The sequence below is a fragment of the Protomyctophum parallelum genome, assembly GCF_964188405.1.
Source record: "Protomyctophum parallelum genome assembly, chromosome: 21".
In the NCBI taxonomy this organism is placed as follows: Eukaryota; Metazoa; Chordata; class Actinopteri; order Myctophiformes; family Myctophidae; genus Protomyctophum; species Protomyctophum parallelum.
Window position 1 is genome coordinate 13764073 of NC_139713.1, and position 25208 is coordinate 13789280.

General features: G+C 41.3%; 1 protein-coding gene across 1 annotated transcript; it reads left to right on the forward strand.

Annotated features, from left to right (window-relative positions):
• Positions 1–5097: 5097 nt before the first annotated feature.
• On the forward strand, positions 5098–24593 carry LOC310878832 (polyunsaturated fatty acid 5-lipoxygenase-like; the record flags this gene model as incomplete). The annotated part of the gene is given in 12 exon segments (XM_083793247.1): positions 5098–5194; positions 16774–16922; positions 17154–17297; positions 17517–17587; positions 17589–17718; positions 18167–18253; positions 18422–18591; positions 19799–19880; positions 20055–20121; positions 21278–21417; positions 22314–22413; positions 23043–24593. Coding segments are annotated over 12 exon segments (1842 nt in total). The 3' UTR covers positions 23648–24593.
• Positions 24594–25208: the final 615 nt, after the last annotated feature.

Genomic DNA, 25208 nt, shown 5'->3' on the forward strand with positions numbered 1-25208 from the left:
TCTGTCAGCTCACTGAGAGCTCAGCTGGCCGGAGTGGGTGTCAACTGGAACTACTTCCGGGATTCATAAATTCCGGTGAGAGGCCAAAAGGCAAATTAAATTATGAATAATCAGAATGAATGAATGAATGAATGAATGAATGAATGAATAAATAAATAAATAAATAAATAAATAAATAAATAAATAAATAAATAAACAAACAAACATACAAACATACATAAATAAATGATATATATATATATATCCCTTTTCCCATAATGTTTGTATTTTAATGAGTCTTTGTTTGTCTCTGTCTTTTTGTTTTGTGTCTAATACAAAATACTAGGCGTGACATCATCATCAAACCAGGAAGTTATGCAGGAATGCCTACTGAGTGGCAAAGGTGAGGTGAGGTGAGGTGATAGCGCACGCACACACACACAGTCACACACACACACACACACACACACACACACACACACACACACACACACACACACACACACACACAGTCTTCACTACGAAAGTATACAAATCCATATAAATAGTCATCAAGGATCATAAGCAAGCTAAGAACCTAACATCCGTCTAACAGTAATACGATAATATAGCTGTACGTTGAAACTACGAGTATACTGTACAGTACAGTCTATAGAGTGCCTTTATATGTCTACATAAGTTAAGCCTTTGTATACGCCAGCTGTGGTCCTGATGGCACCATCGGTTCCAAGACCTTCAGCTCTCACTGTACGGTGGCTGGGGTGAGGATCAACATCTCCAAATCTGAAGCCATATGGTTCTCAGCAGGAAACCAATGGATTGTGCAATGTGCAGTCCAAGTAGGGAATGAGACTTTTACCCCAGGTGAAGGAGTTTAACCCATTTTGCGCGGAACCCCTTTTGGTGTCAGCATCATGTTATGCTTTAGCTATTGAAAAATCGAAGAACGACTGACATTTTTTAGAATCTGATCTCAGGTCAGAATGGGTTAATCAGACCAGTGTGTCCAGTGGAAACCTCGTATGAATCTGATCTCAGGTCAGAATGGGTTAAGTATCTCAGGGTCTTGTTCAAGGGGAGGACGGTGAAGGAGATCAGCCAGAGAATCGGAGCGGCAGAGGCGGTATTGCCGTCGCTGTACCGCACAGGTTGTGACAAAAAGAGAGCTGAGCCAGAAGGCAAAGCTATACCAAGCAATCTTCGTTCCTACTCTCACCTATATGGTCATGAAGTGTGGGTCATGACCGAAAGAATAAGGTCGCGAAAACAAGCGGCCGAAATGAGTTTCCTCCGACGGGTGGCTGGCATCTCCCTTAGAGATATAGGGTGAGAAGTTCAGTCACGCGGGAGAGACTCGGAGTAGAGCCGCTGCTCCTTCGCCCTGGAAAGGAGCCAGCTTAGGTGGTTTCGGGGGCATCTGGTCAGGAGGCCTCTCGGGCGTCTCCCTAGTGAGGTCCTCGATGCATGATGCACGTCCCACTGGGAGGAGACCACAGGGGCAGACCAAGGGGCAGTTGGATTACAACTACTCACTGACAATCGGTTGAAGATGGATGGATACGCCTGTAATGGTCATCGAGGCCACAGTGCAAGTGCAACGGCAAGTGCTGCGGGCTAAGATGGAGTCTGAAGAGGTCAATGCAATGCAAACCATGAGCTGGGCACCGCAGGGACTCGAACCCTGTCCTAGTACAACCAGGAGAACCAGACCAGTGCCTTGTTGTTTTTGGTTTGTTTGTCTTTTAAGTGGTGCAACCCATGTGTGTGGGTGGCTGGCTGGCTGCGTCTGAGCACGAAAACAGCATGGTTGTTTTTCACCACCTGTGCGCCGCAACCTAACACACACAAACAAACACACACATATTAACTGTATATATGGTGATTTCAGGTGTGCCAGTACAGTACAGTGACAGTACAGTAGAGGGTACAGGAGTAGAGGGACCCCCACGCGGTAACTCTGTCATTTCTCAACCGCTTCGGACGCGGGGCGGCTCACCGGAATCAGGCCGGTACCCTGGGTGGCGTTCCTGTGGATCTGGAACTCACGTTTCTATATCAGTGGTGCTCAAATAATTAATCTCAAGGACCCCAAAACTTATATGAAATTGGCCGCCGACCACCATCTGAAAATATGTTGTTCCAGGGACCCCCCCCAGAAGCAAAGATTTTAGTTTAAAACGTTCGCTCTGAAAGAATATATATCAAAGATTTGCGCCACATTTTCATGATTTTTCAAAAATAGCAGACCTACAAGCCCGTAGCTTGTAGATCTGCTAAAATGGTTAAAGGTTCCCACCTTCCAGCCATCTTCACTGCACACACACGCTGCTGCTGCAGCAGCAGCAGCAGCAGCAGCACAGTTCCTAGCTCAACATGTCTTCTTCTGGATCGGGGGCCGTCGTCTGTTGGGATAAAGTAGACCTTTTAAGCAGTTACCATTGCTTATAACAGTGTGCACCCTAGCTGTGCTCAAGCAAGGTCACAGAGTGACAGAAAGATTTCTATATAGTGTCTGAAAAAGTAGAGACACGCCCCGACCAACGGACTGATATGTTCGAATCTGATTTGTGATGTAACAGGTCGTATTTGCTTACATCTATGTCTTTGCTGTTCATATGCATATCACATGACCATTCATTAAAATATGCCAGATCTATGATTCCATGACTTATGTTTACTGCCTGTTTATTGGACTATCAGATAACTCTCGCACGGTAATGACGCATCACGTCACACGTGCATCAGCCGTTACCATTATGCATCTTCCTCGTTCACTCCGGCCACCGTGTGCTCAAGGTCATGTGTTTTTTCTGGCCAACATCCTGCAGCAGAGAGGGGACACACACAGGTGGTTCCATTCTGAAGTGATACATATAGGCCATAATGTGAGGTCCCTTTTCATTCAGTTTCGTTCCCGCGTCATGGGCACTACACATTCAATGCATTTTTTCTTCTGGACTTTGAGTTAAAAGTTCTACTCATAATATCCTGCATTATTTTGTCACAGGCCAGAAATGTATATAAAAGTATATAACCAAACAACGAAAATCTTGTGCTGGTGTTTTTGCTTGTAAAATGTGTTATTGATTTTGGCAACACAAAATCTTTCTCAAATGTCATAAATACATATACCTAACATCTGAAACAAGTACTGGTGCCTTAGTTTACTCATATGTGAATCTAGATCATGAAATGTAGCAAATTTGTTAAAGAAAATGCTTCAACTTAAGTGATTGGCACACAGCACATGAAGCATACACATAGTAAATTTAGCCAAAAGCTTATATTTCATACATAAACATTGTCACAACGTACTGTGTAATGAAAGGTAGAAAAGAAAAGCAGTGCACCTCGGCCCACAAAGGCTACAAATCTATCAGATTGCTACCACACCCCCCTAAATTGAATAATGCAAAAAATGGTCAAGACTAAAGACAAATGCAATAAAAGGTCAGAATTATTACAACATATGGTATGAAACATTTATTCAGGTATCACAAAGTGTCACAGCATCTGACATTAATGTACAGCTGGCGACCTTTGGGGTCGCCATCGCGACCTCAATGGCTGCTAGCTAAAACTGTTTTGGCTGTAAAACCAGACGAGCTACAAATGCAAACTTTGTGTCTGTCATGTTTTTGGACCATTACAAACGCGTTGGAATGTTTATCATTATGATTGGGTGTGTCTGGAACACTATGGATATGTGAAAACGAGTGAACTTTTGACATTTTTGACAAACTATTTTAATTAAACACATTGAAATTCTCTGATGTACGATTACATCTATCTAGAACACTCTAATATACACATTCCTATTGATACAGATAGGAGTATTAAATAATGAATGCACAAAATATCTGTACGTGCATATACACGTCGATCTAGTAGACGTATCTCGAAAATCGTTCAACCGACCAACTTGTCGAGTTGATTGGATAGGTAGTTGTCCAGAACCACCTATAGTATGTACGCCCAAACATAGGTGTTGGCGTAGCCGCGTAACAGTACAGTACAGTACAGTACAGTACAGTACAGTACAGTATAGATCAGATCTAGTCTGCCTTTATTAGAGGCTAGAGCTATGGGGCTGTTGTCTTCCTGCGCTCGCATGCAATGCAGACCAGCCTCTCCTCTGTTGCGGAAATATAAATACGTTTTACCTATACTCACCAATACAAAGGCGGCTTGTGTTATTAGAAAGCCTACTTTCCACTCTGAGCTCCCCACCACATGTATAAAATCAACCGATGGTGAGTGACTACATTGGCCCCCTTCAGTTTGCATACCAGGTGGACATTGGGTTTGATGTCTGATGATGTCATCTATTCTACATGCTAAACAAGGCATTCATACACCTTGACACCCTGGGCAATACAGTTAGAATCATGCTTTTTTTAACTTCTCCAAAACTTCAAAACTATCCAGTCACAGCTGCTTGCAGAAGCTTGTGTTGATGATGGGGGGGGGGGGGGGGTGCATGGTTTGGTGGCATGGATCTAAGATCTAAGAATCTCTCGGGCAGACTGCAGTATGTGAGACTGCAGGGTTGTCTGTTCAGAGTTGCTGGTAATAATAATAATAATAATAATACATTTTATTTATAAGGCGCCTTTCAGGGCACTCAAGGTCGCCGTACAGGTTTAAAAACAGTACAAAAACACAGTTAAAAGCAGAACAAAACACAGCTTGCAGCAGAAGACACTAGAGGTCACACAGAGTCATATAGGCCTGCCTAAACAGGTGGGTTTTGAGGTGAGTTTGGAAAATGGTGATAGAGTCCATGTTTCTGATGTCAGGGGGGAGGGAGTTCCAGAGGTGAGGGGCAGAGCGGCTGAAGGCTCTTGAGCCCATGGTGGACAGACGGGCTGGGAGGACTTTCAGGGTGAGGGAGGAGGCAGACCTGAGAGACCGGGTGGGGACGTTGATGTGGACAAGGTCAGACAGGTATGGGGGGGCGAGGTTATGGATGGCCTTGAAAGTATGGAGAAGGATCTTATAGTCAATGCGGGATTTTATGGGAAGCCAGTGAAGTTGGTGTAAAACAGGGGTGATGTGACTGATGACGGGGGTTCTGGTGATGATACGTGCTGCAGTGTTCTGGACCAGTTGGAGTTTATGGAGAAGTTTGTGGGGGAGACCAAAAAGAAGGGAATTACAGTAATCCAGGCGGGAGGTGACGAGAGCATGAACCAGGATAGCGGCACTGTGGGGAGTGAGTGAGGGGCGAAGGCGGTTGATGTTTCTGATGTGGAAGTAGGCGGATCGGATGGTGTTGTTGATGTGGGTGTGAAATGAGAGGGTACTGTCGAGGACGACACCCAGACTCTTAACCTGAGGGGAGGGGGAAACTGAGGTGTTGTCTATCGTGAGGGTGAAACTGGGTTGGTGTACATCACAGGCGCTCCCCAAGGTCACCTTTCCTGCTCACCCTATGGACGAATTCAGAAACGGGTCTCATGGTCGCAGCTTACATCTAGATTAACCTGTTTAGTGTATGGCTGCTCCAGCAGTTAGTGGCAACATTCCAAAAAACAAAACAAACGGAATGTCAAAATATCCACTGCGGGGTCTGAGACCAGAGCCATTGAGTCATTTAAATGCTACTTTAAATGCTTAGTATGACCTTTCACTGCTTCGTCTTAACCATTACTCAATGGCTCTGGTCTCAGACCCCACGGTGGATATTTTGACATTTTTTTTTGAACATTGCTGTTCGAGCAGCCATAAACTAAACAGGTTCATCTCGATGTTCTGGGCATCTTTGTAATATTAATGTTAGTAAAAAAGCAGGTAAAAGAGTAACGTTTGACTTGAGGCAGACTAACATCAGTCACTCTACCGTTCACTGTAGTAGAAGAGGTGCGCCTGGTGAGGGTTTAAACCCTGCAGCTATGTCGAGTCCGCCTACAGGAAATACGTAAGCTGCGACCATGAGACCCGTTTATGACTACTCTGAAACTAAGGCACCAGTACTTGTTTCAGATGTTAGGTATATGTATTCATGACATAAAGATTTTGTGTTGCTAAAATCAATATAACACATTTTACAAGCAAAAACAGCAGCACAGTGACAAAATACTGCAGGATATTATGAGTAGAAGTTTTAAGCCAAAGTTCAGAAGGGTATTATCTATGAAAAAATGCATTGAATGAGTAGTGCCCATGACGCGGGAATGAAATTCATTTTCTAGGCACTTTTTCTGGGGTCCCAACACAGCCTAATACACCCCTACTGTAGCTGGCATCTCACCTGAGTTCTATATTTATAGCCTATATCTAATCACTGCTCACATCCGGTCTGGTGAGAGAATGGATCCGGGTTTGCTTTCAAATCAACACTAATGATTTGATTTGATTTGATATGATTTGTGTGTGCGCGTGCGTGAGGCCTTAGCTATGTTTCACCAGTTTCAAGTGAAAAGTGACACTTCCGTTGTTTTAAGGCCTCATTCACACCTAATTGTGTCCTGTGTGTTCTGTGTGTCATGACCGCCTCAATGCATTTCCAATGGTTTGATGACACAACCTTGTTGCATGGCTGTCTTCTGCCTGAGTAACAATTTACAAGACAACAGTGAAACACTCTGTAGTGAGAAAACTGAGACACAATAAGGCAGGTCATAACTGTTAAGAGATAACAATGTGTTACTCAGAATTACTCACTATGAAATCCAGCAGCTAGGTACTACTACTACTAGTAAAATAAAGGTAGGATTAATGACATGGTCATTTCAGGTAGATTTGTTTTTTAATAAAGTGCAGACACAAGCCTATTGAAACTAATTCCACGAGTGCTCCTCATTCCCTCATTTACATTTTAACCTGGGGAAAGAATGTGGGGTTTGTTCATTATTTAGCATTTGAATAAACATTGAATTGCAGTCATCACAACCCTATTGAAACTAATTCCACACACCTGAGTGCTCCTCATTCCCTCAGAGCAACACAACCTGAACAATGACTTAAAGACATAAAGTTGTCCAGGTTTCCCAGCTTTAGACAGCAGTTGTTGCTGTTATTGTTGTTAATGACAATGTAATGATGGATATAGGATATAATTATTACACGGATAATGACTTATCCTGATTTATCCTGACTTATCCTGGTCATGAATTAATAATGCCTTATTACACTATGGACACATGTTTCTGCACACAGGCCACACAACGGGATTTCACTGTAAATATAGATAAGCGATTAAATGAGAACAATAGAGCACAATTGGCTATGAAACTTTGATGATTTGACAATATACTAATTTGTTGTTAGGCCTGTACAGAAACCCCAACACTGTAGACAAATAGTGTTTTGGAAAACTGTTTTTCTTGTTGGTTCTATGTTACTGAAAGAATGTGGAGCAATCCTCTTATGGATCTTCTGCAGTAACAAGTATAATTAATATCCACTTATTCAATATTGTTAGACTATATATATATTATCAAGATATATTGGACATATATATATATATATTCATATATGAAATATGAAGCTTACAAAGCAATCTCACAGTTAAAAGTTTATTTCTAGAATGTTGCATAGAGCATAACCTGGGGGAGGAGTCAGAGAGGGGTGGAGCACATGCAGCAGTTTGTTAGGTTGTGATTGGTGGCTGATGACTCTATTGTTCCACTCTTTGGCCAATCAACACCAAGCAGTTAGTGGTTCCACCTCAGGCTCTCCAGGATAAGAAGAGTTTGTAGTTGTCAGTTCTCCACAACTCCTCCAGGATATCTATAATTTCTGATCTCATCTGACTGTGGACTCCAGACTTCAGCTGAAGATGAACTCTCTCAACACACCCAAGGATCATCAAGACCTCTGTAAGTTACTTACTGTGTCTATATGGATATACAGCATGCCAGGACTTTTTTTTATCTAGTCATTTGTTTGTTTTGATTTATTTTAGCATTGACTACCTGTTTTTATGTATTTTCTAAAATATAAAACGATTGTAGAATCGAACTAGAACTGCACTCTGTCGAGTGCATACTTGCTTGTTGCACACTAGTAGGCCATAAATGGCCAACTAGTGCGCAAGCAGAGCGCGCATGTAATGTTTTCGCCCGCTGTAAACTGTCAAATCTCAGTATCTCTGTGAACGAACGTTTGAAATGATTAATGTTTAGATGTAATTATTTGCTACCTACTATACATGTAAACATTTAGTATTAAGTATGATTCTAGTTTCTAGTTTTCTAGGTCCGAATCTTGAGTTTCATCCTTCTTATCATTATTTAAGAAATTAGCATAAAGTATTCCATATTCTACCAACTTCAATTGAGACCAAGGCGTGTTAAATGACTGAGCTTCTTGCGAAATTATAACTTAGTTTTTGCATATATAATTATATACTTAGATATATATTTAATTTTGCACAATACACTAATATTAATATTTATGGTAAAATTTTTGACACGTTGTGACTTTTATACATTCCAGAATCATAATGTTGTATTACATACGTCATTACTGAGAGCAGTTATACAATATCTATATACGTATATAGGCATATACTATATACGTATATCTATATACTCTATACTCTATACTGTATAAAGTGTGTAGTTGTAAGTTGATTAGCGGTATTCTGTGGTCACTTTGGTCCAAAAACCGTGACAGCTGTTCCGCCATTTCAGGACCCCCCCAGAAAAACATCAAATCTGTGCCCGTATTGCTGGACCAATGATGACGAAATGATCATATTTCTGACGTCATCATACTATATACATAATCAGTAAAAATAAAATACCAAATTGTGCCTGATCTGCTGGGACCAGAGTACGTGGTGTGTATGTGTATGACTAGCTCTAAATGATGACGTAAGAAATATATATAGTATATAGGCATACTATATATGTATACATATATACTCCATACTCTATACTGTATAAAGTGTGTAGTTGTAAGTTGATTAGCGGTATTCTGTGGTCACTTTGGTCCAAAAACCGTGACAGCTGTTCTGCCATTTGAGGCTTACGCAGAAAAACATCAAATCTGTGCCCGTATTGCTGGATCAATGATGACGAAATGACCATATTTCTTACGTCATCATTTAGAGCTAGTCATACACGTATTTCTTACGTCATCATTTAGAGCTAGTCATACATCAAATCTGTACCCATATTGCTGGACCAATGATGACGAAATGACCATATTTCTTACATACACACCACGTACTCTAGTCCCAGCAGATCAGGCACAATTTGGTAAATTATTTTTTTATTGATTATGTATATAGTATACGTATGACTAGCTCTAAATGATGACGTAAGAAATATATATAGTATATATATAGTATACTGTATAAAGTGTGTAGTTGTAAGTTGATTAGCGGTATTCTGTGGTCACTTTGGTCCAAAAACCGTGACAGCCGTTCCGCCATTTCAGGACCCCCCCAGAAAAACATCAAATCTGTGCCCGTATTGCTGGACCAATGATGACGAAATGACCATATTTCTTACGTCATCATTTAGAACTAGTCATACACGTATTTCTTACGTCATCATTTAGAGCTAGTCATACACATACACACACATTTGAGGCTTACGCAGAAAAACATCAAATCTGTGTCCGTATTGCTGGATCAATGATGACGAAATGACCATATTTCTTACGTCATCATTTAGAGCTAGTCATACACGTATTTCTTACGTCATCATTTAGAGCTAGTCATACATCAAATCTGTGCCCGTATTGCTGGACCAATGATGACGAAATGACCATATTTCTTACATACACACCACGTACTCTGGTCCCAGCAGATCAGGCACAATTTGGTAAATTATTTTTTATTGATTATGTATATAGTATACGTATGACTAGCTCTAAATGATGACGTAAGAAATATATATAGTATATATATAGTATATAGGCATATACTATATATGTATACATATATACTCTATACTCTATACTGTATAAAGTGTGTAGTTGTAAGTTGATTAGCGGTATTCTGTGGTCACTTTGGTCCAAAAACCGTGACAGCCGTTCCGCCATTTCAGGACCCCCCCAGAAAAACATCAAATCTGTGCCCGTATTGCTGGACCAATGATGACGAAATTACCATATTTCTTACGTCATCATTTAGAGCTAGTCATACACATACGTGTATGACTAGCTCTAAATGATGACGTAAGAAATACGTGTATGACTAGCTCTAAATGATGACGTAAGAAATATGGTCATTTCGTCATCATTGGTCCAGCAATACGGGCACAGATTTGATGTTTTTCTGGGGGGGTCCTGAAATGGCGGAACGGCTGTCACGACAAATGGACCAGGCCGATCACATTACTTGCGCGCTCTGCTTGCGCAAGTAATTATACATGGATGCTAAATTGATAATTGGGTACATTAACTTCACATTGCTATTTTAAGTCCAGGAATGCCTCTAAACAACATTTCCTTTGTTTTTGTTTCCAATTCAGTGTTGCATCATCAGTCTGTTTTCCCCGTTCTACCAGAGGTGAATGAACAAAGAAGCTTGGCTAAGCAAAAATACCACTGCTGTGATCAGTGTGGTAAACGCTTCCCTACAATGCCCAGACTTAAAAGCCACCAGAAAACCCACACTGGAGAGAAACCCTATGGATGTGATCAATGTGGACAACGCTTCTCTCAAATGAACACCCTTAAAAGCCACCAGAGGATTCACACTGGAGAGAAACCCTATGGATGTGATCAGTGTGGACAACGCTTCTCTCAAATGAACATCCTTAAAAAACACCAGAGAATTCACACTGGAGAGAAACCCTATGGATGTGATCAGTGTGGACAACACTTCTCTGACAAGTCCAACCTGAAAACACATCAGAGAATTCACACTGGAGAGAAACCCTATGGGTGTGATCAGTGTGGACAACACTTCTCTCAAATGCCAAGCCTTAAAACACACCAGAGAATTCACACTGGAGAGAAACCCTATGGATGTGATCAGTGTGGACAACATTTCTCTCGAATGGACGGCCTTAAAACACATCAGACAATTCACACTGGAGAGCAACCATATGGGTGTGATCAGTGTGGAAAACACTTCTCTACAATAGGAAATCTTAAAGCGCAAATAACATGCATTTTAAAACTGCTTTTAATATTTAATAATCATATTGTCTATGTCCCTCAAAGTTATTTCTAATGGTTTGAGCCTCAATCACCACTCTGATATAACCAGGCCTTGTCAATTCTTTCTGGACTTTGAAAGCAGTTTTAGCTGCAGTACCACACTGTCCTGAGGTGGAGAGGGTGCTGATATGCATATTATTTAATATTTGAGTCATTATAATACTAATGCTAGATAAAACCAGGCTTGTTTCCATTCCATGCCAGCTTGGAAAATCAACAATGGTGGACATTGTAAACAAAGTGGAAATGCAAATTTGCAACTGAAGACTGAAGAAATGGAGGAATTATACAAAGTAGGGTGACATTGATGACATCACGATGAGGCCAAAATCAGTCGAGCTGTTTCTGAGAGCAATTTCCATTAAAACACCCATATGACATGAAGGCCTGATTGTTCAAAATTGGTTATTTGTGGGGATAGAAAACACACATGGGAGCTCCAAAAACACAAAATAAATTGAAAAAGTAGAATTTTATGTTATAGGTCCTTTAAATCACACCAGAGGATTCACACTGGAGAGAAACCCTATGGATGTTATCATTGTGGGAAACACTTCTCTTATTTGACCCACCTTAAAACACATCAGAGAATTCACACTGGAGAGAAACCCTATGGATGTGATCAGTGTGGACAACATTTCTCTCGAATGGGAAATCTTAAAAGACACCAGAGGATTCATACAGTAGAGAAACCCAAAGAATTGTGATATGTGAGGAAAAGCTTTTAGTAATTATATTAATTTAGAAGTTCACAGGTTGTACACACTGGATTTAAACTGTTCCTGGATTTAAACTTGTGGTCAGTGGTAATATCCAATTATTCAATATTATTAGACTGTACATAAATTATCCAGATAGTCGAAAATCTCAATCTCAAGGGGTAATCCAAATAAAAAAATTCAATCATCATAGTCAGATACTATACATTTGATGTAGGGGCGGTATATACTTGTAAAAGACAAGATGTGAAGGCTTGTGTACTATGTAAAGCTGCAACTTTTTAGAAATAAAATGTTATACAGATTTAACCAATGCGTATGGTAAAGTATCCTGATATAATATAACTAACTGCGGTGGTTGTGGGTGGGTGGTCTTTATGTTGGGAACTGTAGACAGTTCCATGTGATAGACCTATTTCTGTAGTTTTGGTGAAACTCGTCACTCATTAACAGGCGATCTGTCCAATGCCAGACAACCAGTGACCATTTACACGCTTAATCTCTGCATTTGAAGGCATTGTTTATAGTGAATGAAGCATCAGCCATCATCATATTCACATGTAGCCTATTAACCCTATTTACACTTCAACCAGGTGAAAGAATGCAGGTGTACTTCATTATTTGCATTCAAATTACTTTGAATGAACGTTCCACGTTCCTTCACAACACTACAACCTGAACGAAGGTCTTACACTGTAAGGTTTCCATATTTAAATGAACATTAATGTTGCTGTTATTGTGTTTGTTCAGTTGTTATACTCTGCTGTTCACTGGACACACGACTAAACACATAAAGTCAGTTGAGAGAGAAAAACTATAAAATAACAAACAAAAAGATAAATTAAGACACTGGGATGTAAATCACAGTAAGAGCAGTTGTTTCTTCACCAGAGCTGGTTCTACTTGGTTCTGATATTACTGAAAGAATGTGGAGAAATCCTCAAGATTAATGGCTCTGCTGCAGTAACAATTAATTCATATCCACTTATGCAATAGTTAGATTGTACATATTTATCCAGATACTCAGTATACATAATATCCATACCATATAGTTTGATAACACCAGTCTCCGTAGGAGTCCCAATGGAGAGTGTTTGGTAGAAAATAAGTTTTTTGGATGAACTACTAGGAGGCCTTAGCTATGTTTCACCAGTTTCAAGTGAAACGGGCCTCCACCCTCAGGGGGGCCTCCGAGCTCCAACTGAACGTCAGGCGTCAGTCAACCCCCGCCACTCTTGGCCCTCTCTATCTCGCTCACTCACTGCCTTGCTCTCTCTCCCACAATGTTAAGTTACACCTATTTTATGTTAATAACCTGGGTAAAATGTGCAGCATTGGGAGGTAAAGGTGGAGACACTTTAATTGTGAAGGGACGACAGGATGAGGAGGTGTTGTTGTTGCTAATTGTCGAGAGTAATGGCTGCGTGGGATATTGAACTGTGAACAGTCAAACTATTTGTATCAATATGGCTGTATCAACAAAATAATTATGTCATAAGGTATCTGGGCGCGCGTGTGTGCATGTGTGTGTGTGGTGGGTGTTGTGACGCAAGTCGAGGTGTGCCGCAGAATACTTTGATATTTGTTCTAAATGAATGATGGGTTAAGGGCTCTCACTTGGCACAGTAGCCTAACTCCTGTCCCGTTTCGTTCTGACTGTACTGAGTCGGGTGCCTGTATTTTTATTCTATGGTCTGTGTCGTCCTCAATTGGACAAAAGCAGCAACCATACAGGCTTTTGGAAAGTGATTTAACCCATTTTGACCTGAGATCAGATTCTAAAAAAAAATCTTCTACATCCTGACAGTTTTCTGAAAAAGCTATGTTTCTATGCCAGTGGTTCTTCGATTTTGTAGATCTTGAACTTGAACTTGTAGATCTGCTATTTTTCAATAGCTAAAGCATAAAATAATGGTAACTCCAAAATGGGTTGACGTGATGCTTGACAAAAACATGAATAAACAATACATAAAATTGCTGGACTTGAGTAACAGTTTGTTTTGGCAGCTAATTCTAGTCTCTTGAATAGTTTTAATTTAGTTTTAGTCACCTGGAATGTTTTAGTGTTAGACACTACTGTTAGACTATGCTATGTTCTTAAAGAAAGTTATATTTTAAAAATGTTCAGCCCACTAACTCCTGACCTCCGGCTGTTATTGCTGTTGTGGCCACCAGGGGTCATTGCCATGCTGGCTTGCACATTTTTGTCAAAATTCAATTTTTCCCACAGACATACAAAACAGGTAGACAATAACATGAACCAGAAATGCATTAAGAGCTAGCCTTATATAACAGCTAGGTCTGGCCTGGGCTTTAAATGAGCTGTTCTGTCACTTATTATTTGTTTTTTATAAAAGGTGGGAGTATATTTGTTCTAATTTAATAATAAAACAGAAAATGCTGAACACAGAATAGACTGTGGGCTATATCTTGCGCCACCCCTTAACCCTTATCCCTAAACAAATTGGCCTTTTTTTCTATTTTAATTTCTTTTTTTAAATAGTTAAAATAGCCGATCTACAAGCTCACAATGTCTCGATGCACAGTAGTATGCAAACGAGCAAATCAGCTAACCAATCACAGGCAACAGGCATTCTGATTGGCTAGTATGAGATGATGTATGATAATAAGAGCGCCCCTCACTTCACATGGGTGGGATTTTTAATTGCCGCTAGCCCCTTCTATAAACAGCTTTTGTCCCCACACGTCTCAAGATTTGCCAATGACAATGAAAGGGGAATTCAGGTAAAATGTCGGCTAAATCTTGTCCCCACACGTCTCAATATTTGCCATTGACAATGACCAGAGAAATTACGTCAGAATTCCGCTAAATGTGACCGGTGTCAAGATAGGTTCCTCTTTTATTTTCTGTTCCTTTATTTGTTTTGCATATATATAATGTTGTATATCCGTTCAGTGACTTATGATGATCCTTAGTTATGAATGATAACATTTCATCAACTACAGGCTAGTTTGTTTCAATCATGCCAGATGGGTCTATCTATCCAAACATATTACACGCACCCCATCTAGTGTATAGTTTAGGTAATGCCCTCTATTTACAGATACTCTCTGATCCCATGGCCCAGAAGCACAACCACGGGCGTGGCGTTATCAGGGCTGCGATTGGTTTAAATGCTTTTATCCCTTATTTTCCCCCTTTCCCGTAATGTTTGTATTTTAATGAGTCTGTGTGTACCTTTTTGTAAAAAAAAATACCATATTTAATGGAACTTAGGAAGTGTTAAAAAAAAAACACACACCTGTGTGAAGTGAGGGGCGCTCACATCATCATCATCCTCATACATCATCTCTATTCCGGCCAATCAGAATTTGCGTCCTCAACGTTTGTCTTCAATGTTTACACTCAAAACTGTCTCTGGGGCGGGAATAGGAATAGCCCACAACCTTGTTGCATGGCTGTCTTCTGTCCCCCCTCCCCCCCATGACACACAGAAGACACAGGACACAAGTGTGTCTTGCGTATGTGTGAATGAGGCCTAAAGCATAATACAACGCTGACGAAGCTATATATTGTATTAACATACTCTACCATACAGATTGAACAATATTACATTTTATTCATGGAAAGTAGTTAGTAATTAGCAGAAGATACAGGTATGGGTAGAATATCACATAAAACACGCACACACACACACGCACACGCACACGCGCACACACACACACACACACACACACACACACACACACACACACACACACACACACGCACACACTTACATCATGAACGTGGCAGGTTGTCTCTCTGTAGGTGGAGTAACTACGCAGACGGCCTCCCAGAATCGATACGTACAAATGGATTTCTTTTCACTTCCTCGTGAGGTGCAGTTCTCCATCACCAAAGCCACACAGTTGATTTTAACTGTTGGAGAAGCGTAAGTTGTAAAAGTGGTATCGTTCTAGACAGTAGTAGCAGTAGCAGTAGTGCCGTAGTCTGAGAAGCCACCTATTCAGGCTCCATCTTAAGGCTCATTCATAGTCTAGATTTTCAGTGGTGAGGTGACCACCGCTCCGGTGGTGAGGTGACCAACCGGAGCTGAAATAACGTTGAGCGTTGGTGAGTAAAAACAGAGCGAATGACAGAGACTATGAATACCGCTTTAGCCCGTAGCACTTGCACTATAGCCTCGACGACCTTACAGGCGTAGGCCTATGCAAAGGCTCAACTTATGTGACTTAAATAGCATTTTATGTATTGATTGATTGATTGAAATATTTAACAGTTTGTAGAATTTACAGTACATTTTAAGCACAAACTCAATACAAAGACTGTTAACTGTGAGTGGACGACCCAATTAAGCATTACATATGTTTACAACAGGGTCCACATTGTTCAATTCATCAAAACATTTAGAGACATACAAATAGACACTTCTATGTAGCTAAAGAACAGAACAGGAATTCATCATAGACATACATGATGTCTACATAGACATGTAGACATACTCATAGTGTATACTCATAGCTTTAGTGTAAGATGTTAAGCTTCCTTATGATTCTTGATGACTATTGTATTCAATGTATTACCATGTTATTCTTGCTTTACTGTAAATCACTCTGGATTAAGAGCGTCTGCTAAATGCCTAAATTGTACATTGTAGTGCTGGTGGTGGGAGTGGTGGTATTAGTAACAGTGTCAGTGATAGATGCACTGGTGGTTATCAGTATGCAGTAGGTAGGCAGTAGTTGTTGTAACTGTTATTTCTCTCCATAGTCTAGCAGAGTTGGGTCTAGAGGGACTCCTATGTGAAGAACATCCCTGGTCTTCTATGGATGAAATACACCAGGTTTTCACAGAGAAGAAATCTGGTGCATGTAGTAAGTTATATGTATGGTTAAACCCTCTAGTCTAAAACAACAACAACAACAACAACAACTTACTACTTAACAAAGCTAAGGTCTCCCTTCCACGCTATATTCTATCTTCCAGAATACCTAGAGAAACATTGGATGGAGGACTGTTTTTTTGGCCACCAGTTTCTGAATGGAGTGAACCCCATGTTGATCAGGAGGTGTTCACAGACACCCCCAAACTTCCCCGTTACTGACGACATGGTCCGACTCTCACTACAGAGAGGGGTCAGCCTTCAAGACGAGATTGCGCGGTAATACAGTTACTTCTATTGCTATTACAGTACTGCCACTATACTACTAACCAGTAAGACGCCCTGAGGGCTGCCGACCTCGCTCTTTGGGGCGAGGTCAGACTGCTGGGCGAGTGCTGGCACTTTGGCATGGAGGGGGTCAGATCAACATACTTATGGAATTAATTATGAAATGGCCATATATGTATGTCCATTGTCCAAACAGAGAGGTAACATCTTTCTGGTTGACTACGAGAGGTTGGATGGACTGACGCCCAATGTCATCAATGGCAAACAGCAGTATCTGTCTTCTCCACTAGTACTGCTCTACTTGACTCCTCGAGACCAGCTAGTGCCCATTGCTATACAGGTACTATAGTAGTAGTAGGAGTAGTAGTAGTAATGCAGTAAGTAGGTAAGTAGCCTTGCCGAGCCATGAGGCCCATAGGGGGCAGGAGCCTATCTCCTGTTTCTGTAGCGTGAGGCAGCTTGATGTACAAGTACACCCCCTGGACGTCACATGACGCTAGTATGTCACAGGGACTAATGCAGTAATGCAGTAATAATCCACCTCTGCGTCTCTCTCCAGTTACATCAGGAACCCTCAGAGGACAATCCCATATTCCTCCCATCTGACTCACAACACGACTGGATATTAGCAGATATTTGTCCGGGGTGCTGACTTTGCTGAGCATGAACTAAATGTCCACTTTCTTCGAACACATCTATTATCCGAGGTCTTTGCCATGTCCACGCTGAGGAACCTCCCCACAGTCCACCCACTGTACAAGGTACAGTATAGTGGCTCAAGGTTGAAGGCGCTCGTGCACATACAATAAAACATGACACTTGTATTGTTCTGTCCATAATAGGTGGTCTGTGACAACATCCAGTGAATGGATAACATGAATTCAGCGTATTATTTTCAAGTGAGGTAACAAAAACAAACGGTGAAGGACTAGAGAGTACCAAATCAAAATACAATAAAACAAGAATACACGGTGTGGCACTCACGCACTTAACCCAGTGTGTTTTAGCATAAAATAACTATGTGGTGAAATGGCCAGACACAAGTGCATGCAGTAATCCATACATGTGACACTTATACTTCAAGCTTCTCTACAGTGTGCATCTATAAAGTCTACGAATGTCTGTCTGAATATAGCTTTCTGTCTGTTGCTTACAGTATCTCTCATACTTCTTCATGTACTGCAGTTCATAATCTTCTTCCCCCTTTAGCTGCTTATTCCTCATTTCCGCTACACTCTGGAGATCGACACACTGGCCCGATCGCTGCTCATTTCAGACACCGGAACATTCACAGAGGTATTTATTCATCTAAAATCAAGAGTGAAATCCAATATTGGAGTCACTTTAACACCATTGATTTTAGTGACACTTAACTGTGGCCTTTTTCCATACTGAAAATCGAATGGACAGATTCCCATGAAACGTATACCATTGTGTACATCAACAGTGTGTTTGTATTTATAGTACACGGCAGCGGGTGGTCCAGGCACTTTGTCCTTCATGAGAAAGGCAGCGGCTGGGTTGACATACAGGTCCATATGTCCCCCTGATGACATCATCGACAGAGGACTGGATTCTGTTCCCAACTTCTACTACCGAGATGATGGGCTAAGGCTCTGGAACATCATACACAGGTACACTAGAAGTATCATTCATCAGGAGTACTGTGGCTGGTGGTATAACTACGGCTACAGTTAACTTAAATGACTGAGACAAGCGTTCAGAACCGTTTCAGTCAGAAATCACTATTAGAACATCACAAGAGGCCTGCTTTACATCTCTGCCACTTTAAGCAGATCAATTAGCATCAACTAAAATAAAACAATGCACTAGACTCAGCATTGTGATTGGCTGGCAGGTATGCTGAGGGCGTGGTCAGCTACTATTATCATGACCATTATGCCGTCATCAGGGATTCTGAACTTCAGAGCTGGATCAACGAGATCCTCGTGTTTGGATGACTTGCGGACGACAACAAAGTTTCACCACAATTTTTTTGTTCTTCTTGTTTGCTTGTTTAGTACTAGTAGGGGTGACATATTTGATATTGTCAAGTTAGGAGTACTGTATGTGTATGTCAGTGGTTCCCAAACTTTTTCATGTCAAGGACCCCCGAATTGACACTAATTAGCCCGCGGACCCCCATTTGAAAAGATATAACCCCCATAAGAGAAGATTTTTACGGCTCTAGCAGTGATTCTCAACCCGTTTAATTTCAAGGACCCCTAGTTTGACATGCATATTAGTCTACAGACCCCCATATAATGGCATTTCTATCTCTGGGTCCCCCAATTTATTATTGTAAATTCAATGTAAATTTAACTCTGAGAGTGTACAAATGGAACCAAACCATTTGGTTCCATTTGTCCAAATCCAAATCCAAAGTTACATTACCATGAGGGTCCATTTGGTTCCAAACTATCATTTAACTTTGGGAACCATTATTAGCATTACACAAGACTAATTTATAACTTACTGTGGCCTATATAACTTACTGTGGCCTATATTCTCACAATGACAATCACAATCAACGCGTCGAGATGCGACGTCGCGTTGAGAACTTGTGTTGTATTGTGCTTGTACTGTGTTCACACTCAGGAGACTTCGGGAAAAAAGCAATTCTCCTGAATGCTGCCTTCCGGCAAGGCATGGAAAGGAGTGTGGCATTTGCATTTTTGTCTCATGCCGCATTTGTGGTCTAGAAAGGGCAGTTGTTTTACAGACTTGTAAAAGGGCAGGGGCTGAAGCCCCCTTTGATGTCTATGTGTGCACGTCCCTGCTTGCATGGATATAATGGTACGTTGTTCTGTCTCATCACTCAGGTTTCCCTAAGTCATTCAGTTGTGTTGATGAGCTGTCATACTTCATTACCATGGTGATCTTCACAGCATCGGTACAGCACGCCGCGGTCAACAATGGTCAGGTACATTATTACACCCACAACTTCTAACTAAGAGGTCAACATTTCTACTATGATACTATTTTCTACTGGTATACTACTTCTCATCAGTTCCTGGTTTCACATTGATGACCCTGATGCACACGCACGCACACACACAGTTACATTTAAATAATTTTTATTTATTTTCCTATCCAGTTTGACTATTATGGCTTCATGCCCAACGCTCCCTTGTCGCTGCAGTCCCCTCCTCCTGCCACCAAGGGTCAGTGTTCTGAAAATACTCTCCTCGCTACCTTACCAGATGTCAACGTCACGGCTCACGGCCTCGCAACAGTCTACCTCCTCAGCAGGACACCTAGAGATTATGTAATTATTAGAACGACGCATCCCAATGATGTCTAACTCTACATCTCTGTCATCTCTGTCCCTCTCTCCATCTTGGTTAGATTTATCTCTGTCCATCTCTTTGTTATATTATACAGTTTTTTCGACCCATTTCTCCTCTCCATAATCCACTGTCTCTCTACCTCTCAGGTACCACTAGGGGGCTACACTGAGCAACATTTCTCTGAGAAAATCCCTCTGCAAAGATTGGATGAATTTCGAAAAGATTTGAAAATCCTTGGATTCAGGGATCAAGGATCAATCAAGGGATCAATCAATCCCTTGATCAAGATTCAAGGATATTTATAGTATTATAACTCTATGGTGTCAACTGGAACTACTTCCGGGATTCATAAATTCCGGTGAGAGGCCAAAAGGCAAATTAAATTATGAATAATCAGAATGAATGAATGAATGAATGAATGAATGAATGAATGAATGAATGAATGAATGAATAAATAAATAAATAAATAAATAAATAAACAAACAAACAAACAAACAAACAAACAAACAAACAAACAAACAAACAAACAAACAAACAAACAAACAAACAAACATACATACATACATACATACATAAATAAATTATATATATATATATATATATATATATATATCCCTTTTCCCATAATGTTTGTATTTTAATGAGTCTTTGTTTGTCTCTGTCTTTTTGTTTTGTGTCTAATACAAAATACTAGGGCATGCGCGTGACATCATCATCAAACCAGGAAGTTATGCAGGAATGCCTACTGAGTGGCAAAGGTGAGGTGAGGTGATAGCGCACGCACGCACGCACACACACACAGTCACACACACACACACACACACACACACACACACACACACACACACACACACACAATTCAATTCAATTCAAAGGGCTTTATTGGCATGAGAAAACATACGTTTACATTGCCAAAGCAGAAGAACAGTACAACAATACAGCAATACATAGATAGGATGAACCGATTAGTGCATTCCTAAACCAAAACCCTCCTCTATGCTTGTCTATAAACGGTCATGATCCACTCCAGGTATGAATGACTTCAGCTACCTGCACACCAACTGCTTCGAGCTGTCCATCTTCGTGGGTTGTGACAAGTTCCCTCATGAGAGTGAGCTGCCTCTGGAGTGGGAAAACAACCGGGAGTCCCTGCTAGCCTTCATAGAGCAGGTAAGAGACTACCACTCTTACCATTAGAACCAGGTAAGAGACTACCACTGTTACCATTAGAACCAGGTAAGAGACTACCACTGTTACCATTAGAACCAGGTAAGAGACTACCACTGTTACCATTAGAACCAGGTAAGAGACTACCACTGTTACCATTAGAACCAGGTAAGAGACTACCACTGTTACCATTAGAACCAGGTAAGAGACTACCACTGTTACCATTAGAACCAGGTAAGAGACTACCACTGTTACCATTAGAACCAGGTAAGAGACTACCACTGTTACCATTAGAACCAGGTAAGAGACTACCACTGTTACCATTAGAACCAGGTAAGAGACTACCACTGTTACCATTAGAACCAGGTAAGAGACTACCACTGTTACCATTAGAACCAGGTAAGAGACTACCACTGTTACCATTAGAACCAGGTAAGAGACTACCACTGTTACCATTAGAACCAGTGGTTTCTCAACGTGGGGTCCAGGGTCCTTGAGTTGAGGCGGTTCCAAGGGGGTCAGAAAATAACAGATTTACAAGCTAACAGTGTGTTGCTATGTGCCCCATTGTGAGCTTGTAGATCTGCTATTTTTAAAATAATCTGGAAAAATAATTACAAGAACATTGGATTATATTTTAAAAACACAAATCTTGTATGTTGGGGTGCCTCCCTGGCACAACAACATATTTAGGAGTCCGCTGCCAAATACACATTCATTTTGGGGTCCTTGACATGACAATAAATGTATTTTGTCTTAACCACTTGAAACTTGTATTATAAATTCTCAGCGAAGATATTTAATGTATAGCGAAAACAGAAAATACAACCATATACTGTGTAATATAGGCTTTATTCTGCTCGCTGTGTGATCTCTAAAGTGTTGTGTCCTTTGCCCAGGTGCATCGTGGGATAAAGGGTACAGTGAAAGACATGGAGGGGAATCCAATAGCAAACGCCACCGTGTCAGTGGAGGGGATCAAACATGATGTCAAAACTGGTATGTGCTCCATAACCATAACACAATAATAAGTTGGACCTTCCTTTTCATCCGACACAGAGTGTGTTGGCATCATGGACAATATTGCTTCATACAGAATGAAATCATTTCGATCAGAGATTCATATTCTTAACTAAATACATGTAATCCTCCTTTAGTTTTACACGTGCCTCAAAACATTTAATCTGAATATTACTTTTGACATTTGGCACAAAGTGCTTCTGCCTGGTTTATTTTTGGTACATTTTCCAACCAGATGGAAACAATGGGACTAACTGTTTACTTGCTGATAATTTCCTCTTTATCTAAACATCAAAAGGTTTAAACGATCAGACTGAATTGGAATAAACAATCATGTAGGAAATATTAGTTTGGGTCCAAAATTCAGCATGCAACCAAGTATAAAATAACTTAAACTGGATCTCTTGTCCACTAGTCCCTCCCTAACATTTTACTCAGTCATTATAGCTTCATTTTCATTTAGTTTTTTATTCAGTTTTCGCCAGTGAAATAAGGTAGTCGACGAACATTTTTACGTCATAGTATTAGTCGACGAAACGTACTGGAACACTGGAACGCACCCTATACATTTCTGCGTCTGTGCCCTTCTTCTCCGTGTGTTCATCCAGCTGCCGGCGGTGATTACTGGCGCCTGCTGAACCCCGGGGAGTACCGGGTGACGGCCAAGGCAGACGGCCACACCCCTCAGACCCGGCTGTGCATGGTGGGCTACGACAGCGGAGCCACCAAGTGCGGCTTCCACCTGGCCAAGTCCAACTGGGACCGCATCAAGCAGATCATGGCGCTCCACGGAAAGAGACCCATCCGACTCGTGCCCAAAGCGACCGCCACTACAACGACAACAACAACAACGACGACGACGACGACAACGAGTGCACGAGGCGCCGGTGGTGGCGGTGGCGCGGCGAGACGGACCGAAGGAGGCGAGGAAGACGGGACGGCGGTTGACTCGCAGTCGCACAACGCAGAGCGCCTCCGGAGGCTCCGGCAGATGCGCCTGCGCCGGCTCCGCCTTCAGAAAGCACGACAGTCCTCCACGACGACAACGACGGAAGCCACGACAACGACGACGGCGGCGCCCACGACGACAGCACCTGCGCCCGAGAGTACAACTTCCTGGTACGACTCGTGGTTTCCTGTGGATAGCTACGAGTCGGAGCCCACGCAGCAGTACCTGGAGATCGGCATGGATGATGACATGATTGATTACTAAAGCTAAAATAAATCTACACGTATACTCGGGTCGTATTGGCGGTGCCGTGAGCTGAAAATAGCCGATCTACATACATACTGTACGTCCAACGCCAGCAGCTGTAGAGTAATGCTTATTATGCTCCGACTCACCTTATAGATCGGCCAAAAATAGCCGATCTATAAGGTGCTTGTGGAGCGGCAATCTTTAGCGCACGATATGGGCATGCGTTGGAGTAGCTCTGGTCCATAGCCCTAATGCCCTTTGCTGCGTTGCATTACGGCTATGTGACTTGCCCTCGCAGGAAACTCGCTAGAGTAACTCAAATTATTTTTCTTGTGCATTGTGTACGTGTGGTGGGGGGCTCCGAGTGCGTCCACTAAGGGAAGTAAGCTTTCTAATAACACAAGCCGCCTTTGTATTGGTGAGTATAGGTAAAACGTTCTTTTTATTTTCGCAAGCAGAGGAGGAGAGGCTGGTCTGCATTTCATACGAGGGCAGGAAGACAAGAGTCACATTGCCTTAGTTAATGCAACGGCAGCAAAGGGCATTAGGGCTATGGACCAGAGCTAGCGGCGGAGCATAATTGAAGCATTACTCCACATCTGTGTTGTTAAAATGATAGAAGCTTCCTAGCCAGTCAGGATAAATCTGCCACTGTGCCGCATAACAGCTGCAATCAATCATACCAACGATCGTCACACATGCTTAGGTCATTAGTGTCATATGTGCTTTATTTTATTTTGAAAAGTTGGGTCTGTTTATATACCGGTACTCTTTTTTTATATTTGTATTTAAAGGGCTTTTTTTTCTCTGTGTGGAACGTTTTGTTTTTTAAATATTTTTCTAATGCCGATGATCTGATATGACTTAAATTGTATCTGCTGAGCAGAAACAAACACAGCAAGACAAATGTAATTGAATCTACGTTCAATAAAGCTGTTGAATGATAAAAGGGAAAATATCAGTTATAATGCTCGCTATTAATGTCATTATTCGCACAGAATCACAGATGATAAAACATGTTAAACATTCTTAAAGTGGTATAATGTGGTGTAATGTTTTCTGTCAGAAAGAAAGTGTGTGTATGTCGTGTGTGCGTGCGTGCGTGCGCGCGTGATCCAGTGTAGTTTATTTTATTATCACCAACAATAAAATGCACTTATTTATAATAAATAACTGACCAATTAACCAACCAATTAAAACTGACATTGCCGCAGACATTTTAAAGCCCCATTTGCAATATTGAATCAAAAAGTAGGCTTTGCTGCCACGTTGTGGTAATAACTGTCAATTGCAGAATTCAAAATGACATCAGTTTGTGACAAAACTAGTGGGATGGATATCCGTGGATAGGCTCCTGAGGAGGAGGATTCTAAAAACGACTTATAAATCCTAAAGCCTTGTTTATACTTCACTGTGCAACGGTCCTATGCTGGAAAATAGCAGATATGCAAACTCACAGCACATCTCATTCAAGACACTGAACTTGCAGATCTGCCATTTTTGAACACACTATAAAGTTAACCATTTATCATGCTGCTCTACGTGGCACTGTGCATTCTGTGACATTAAACCAAAT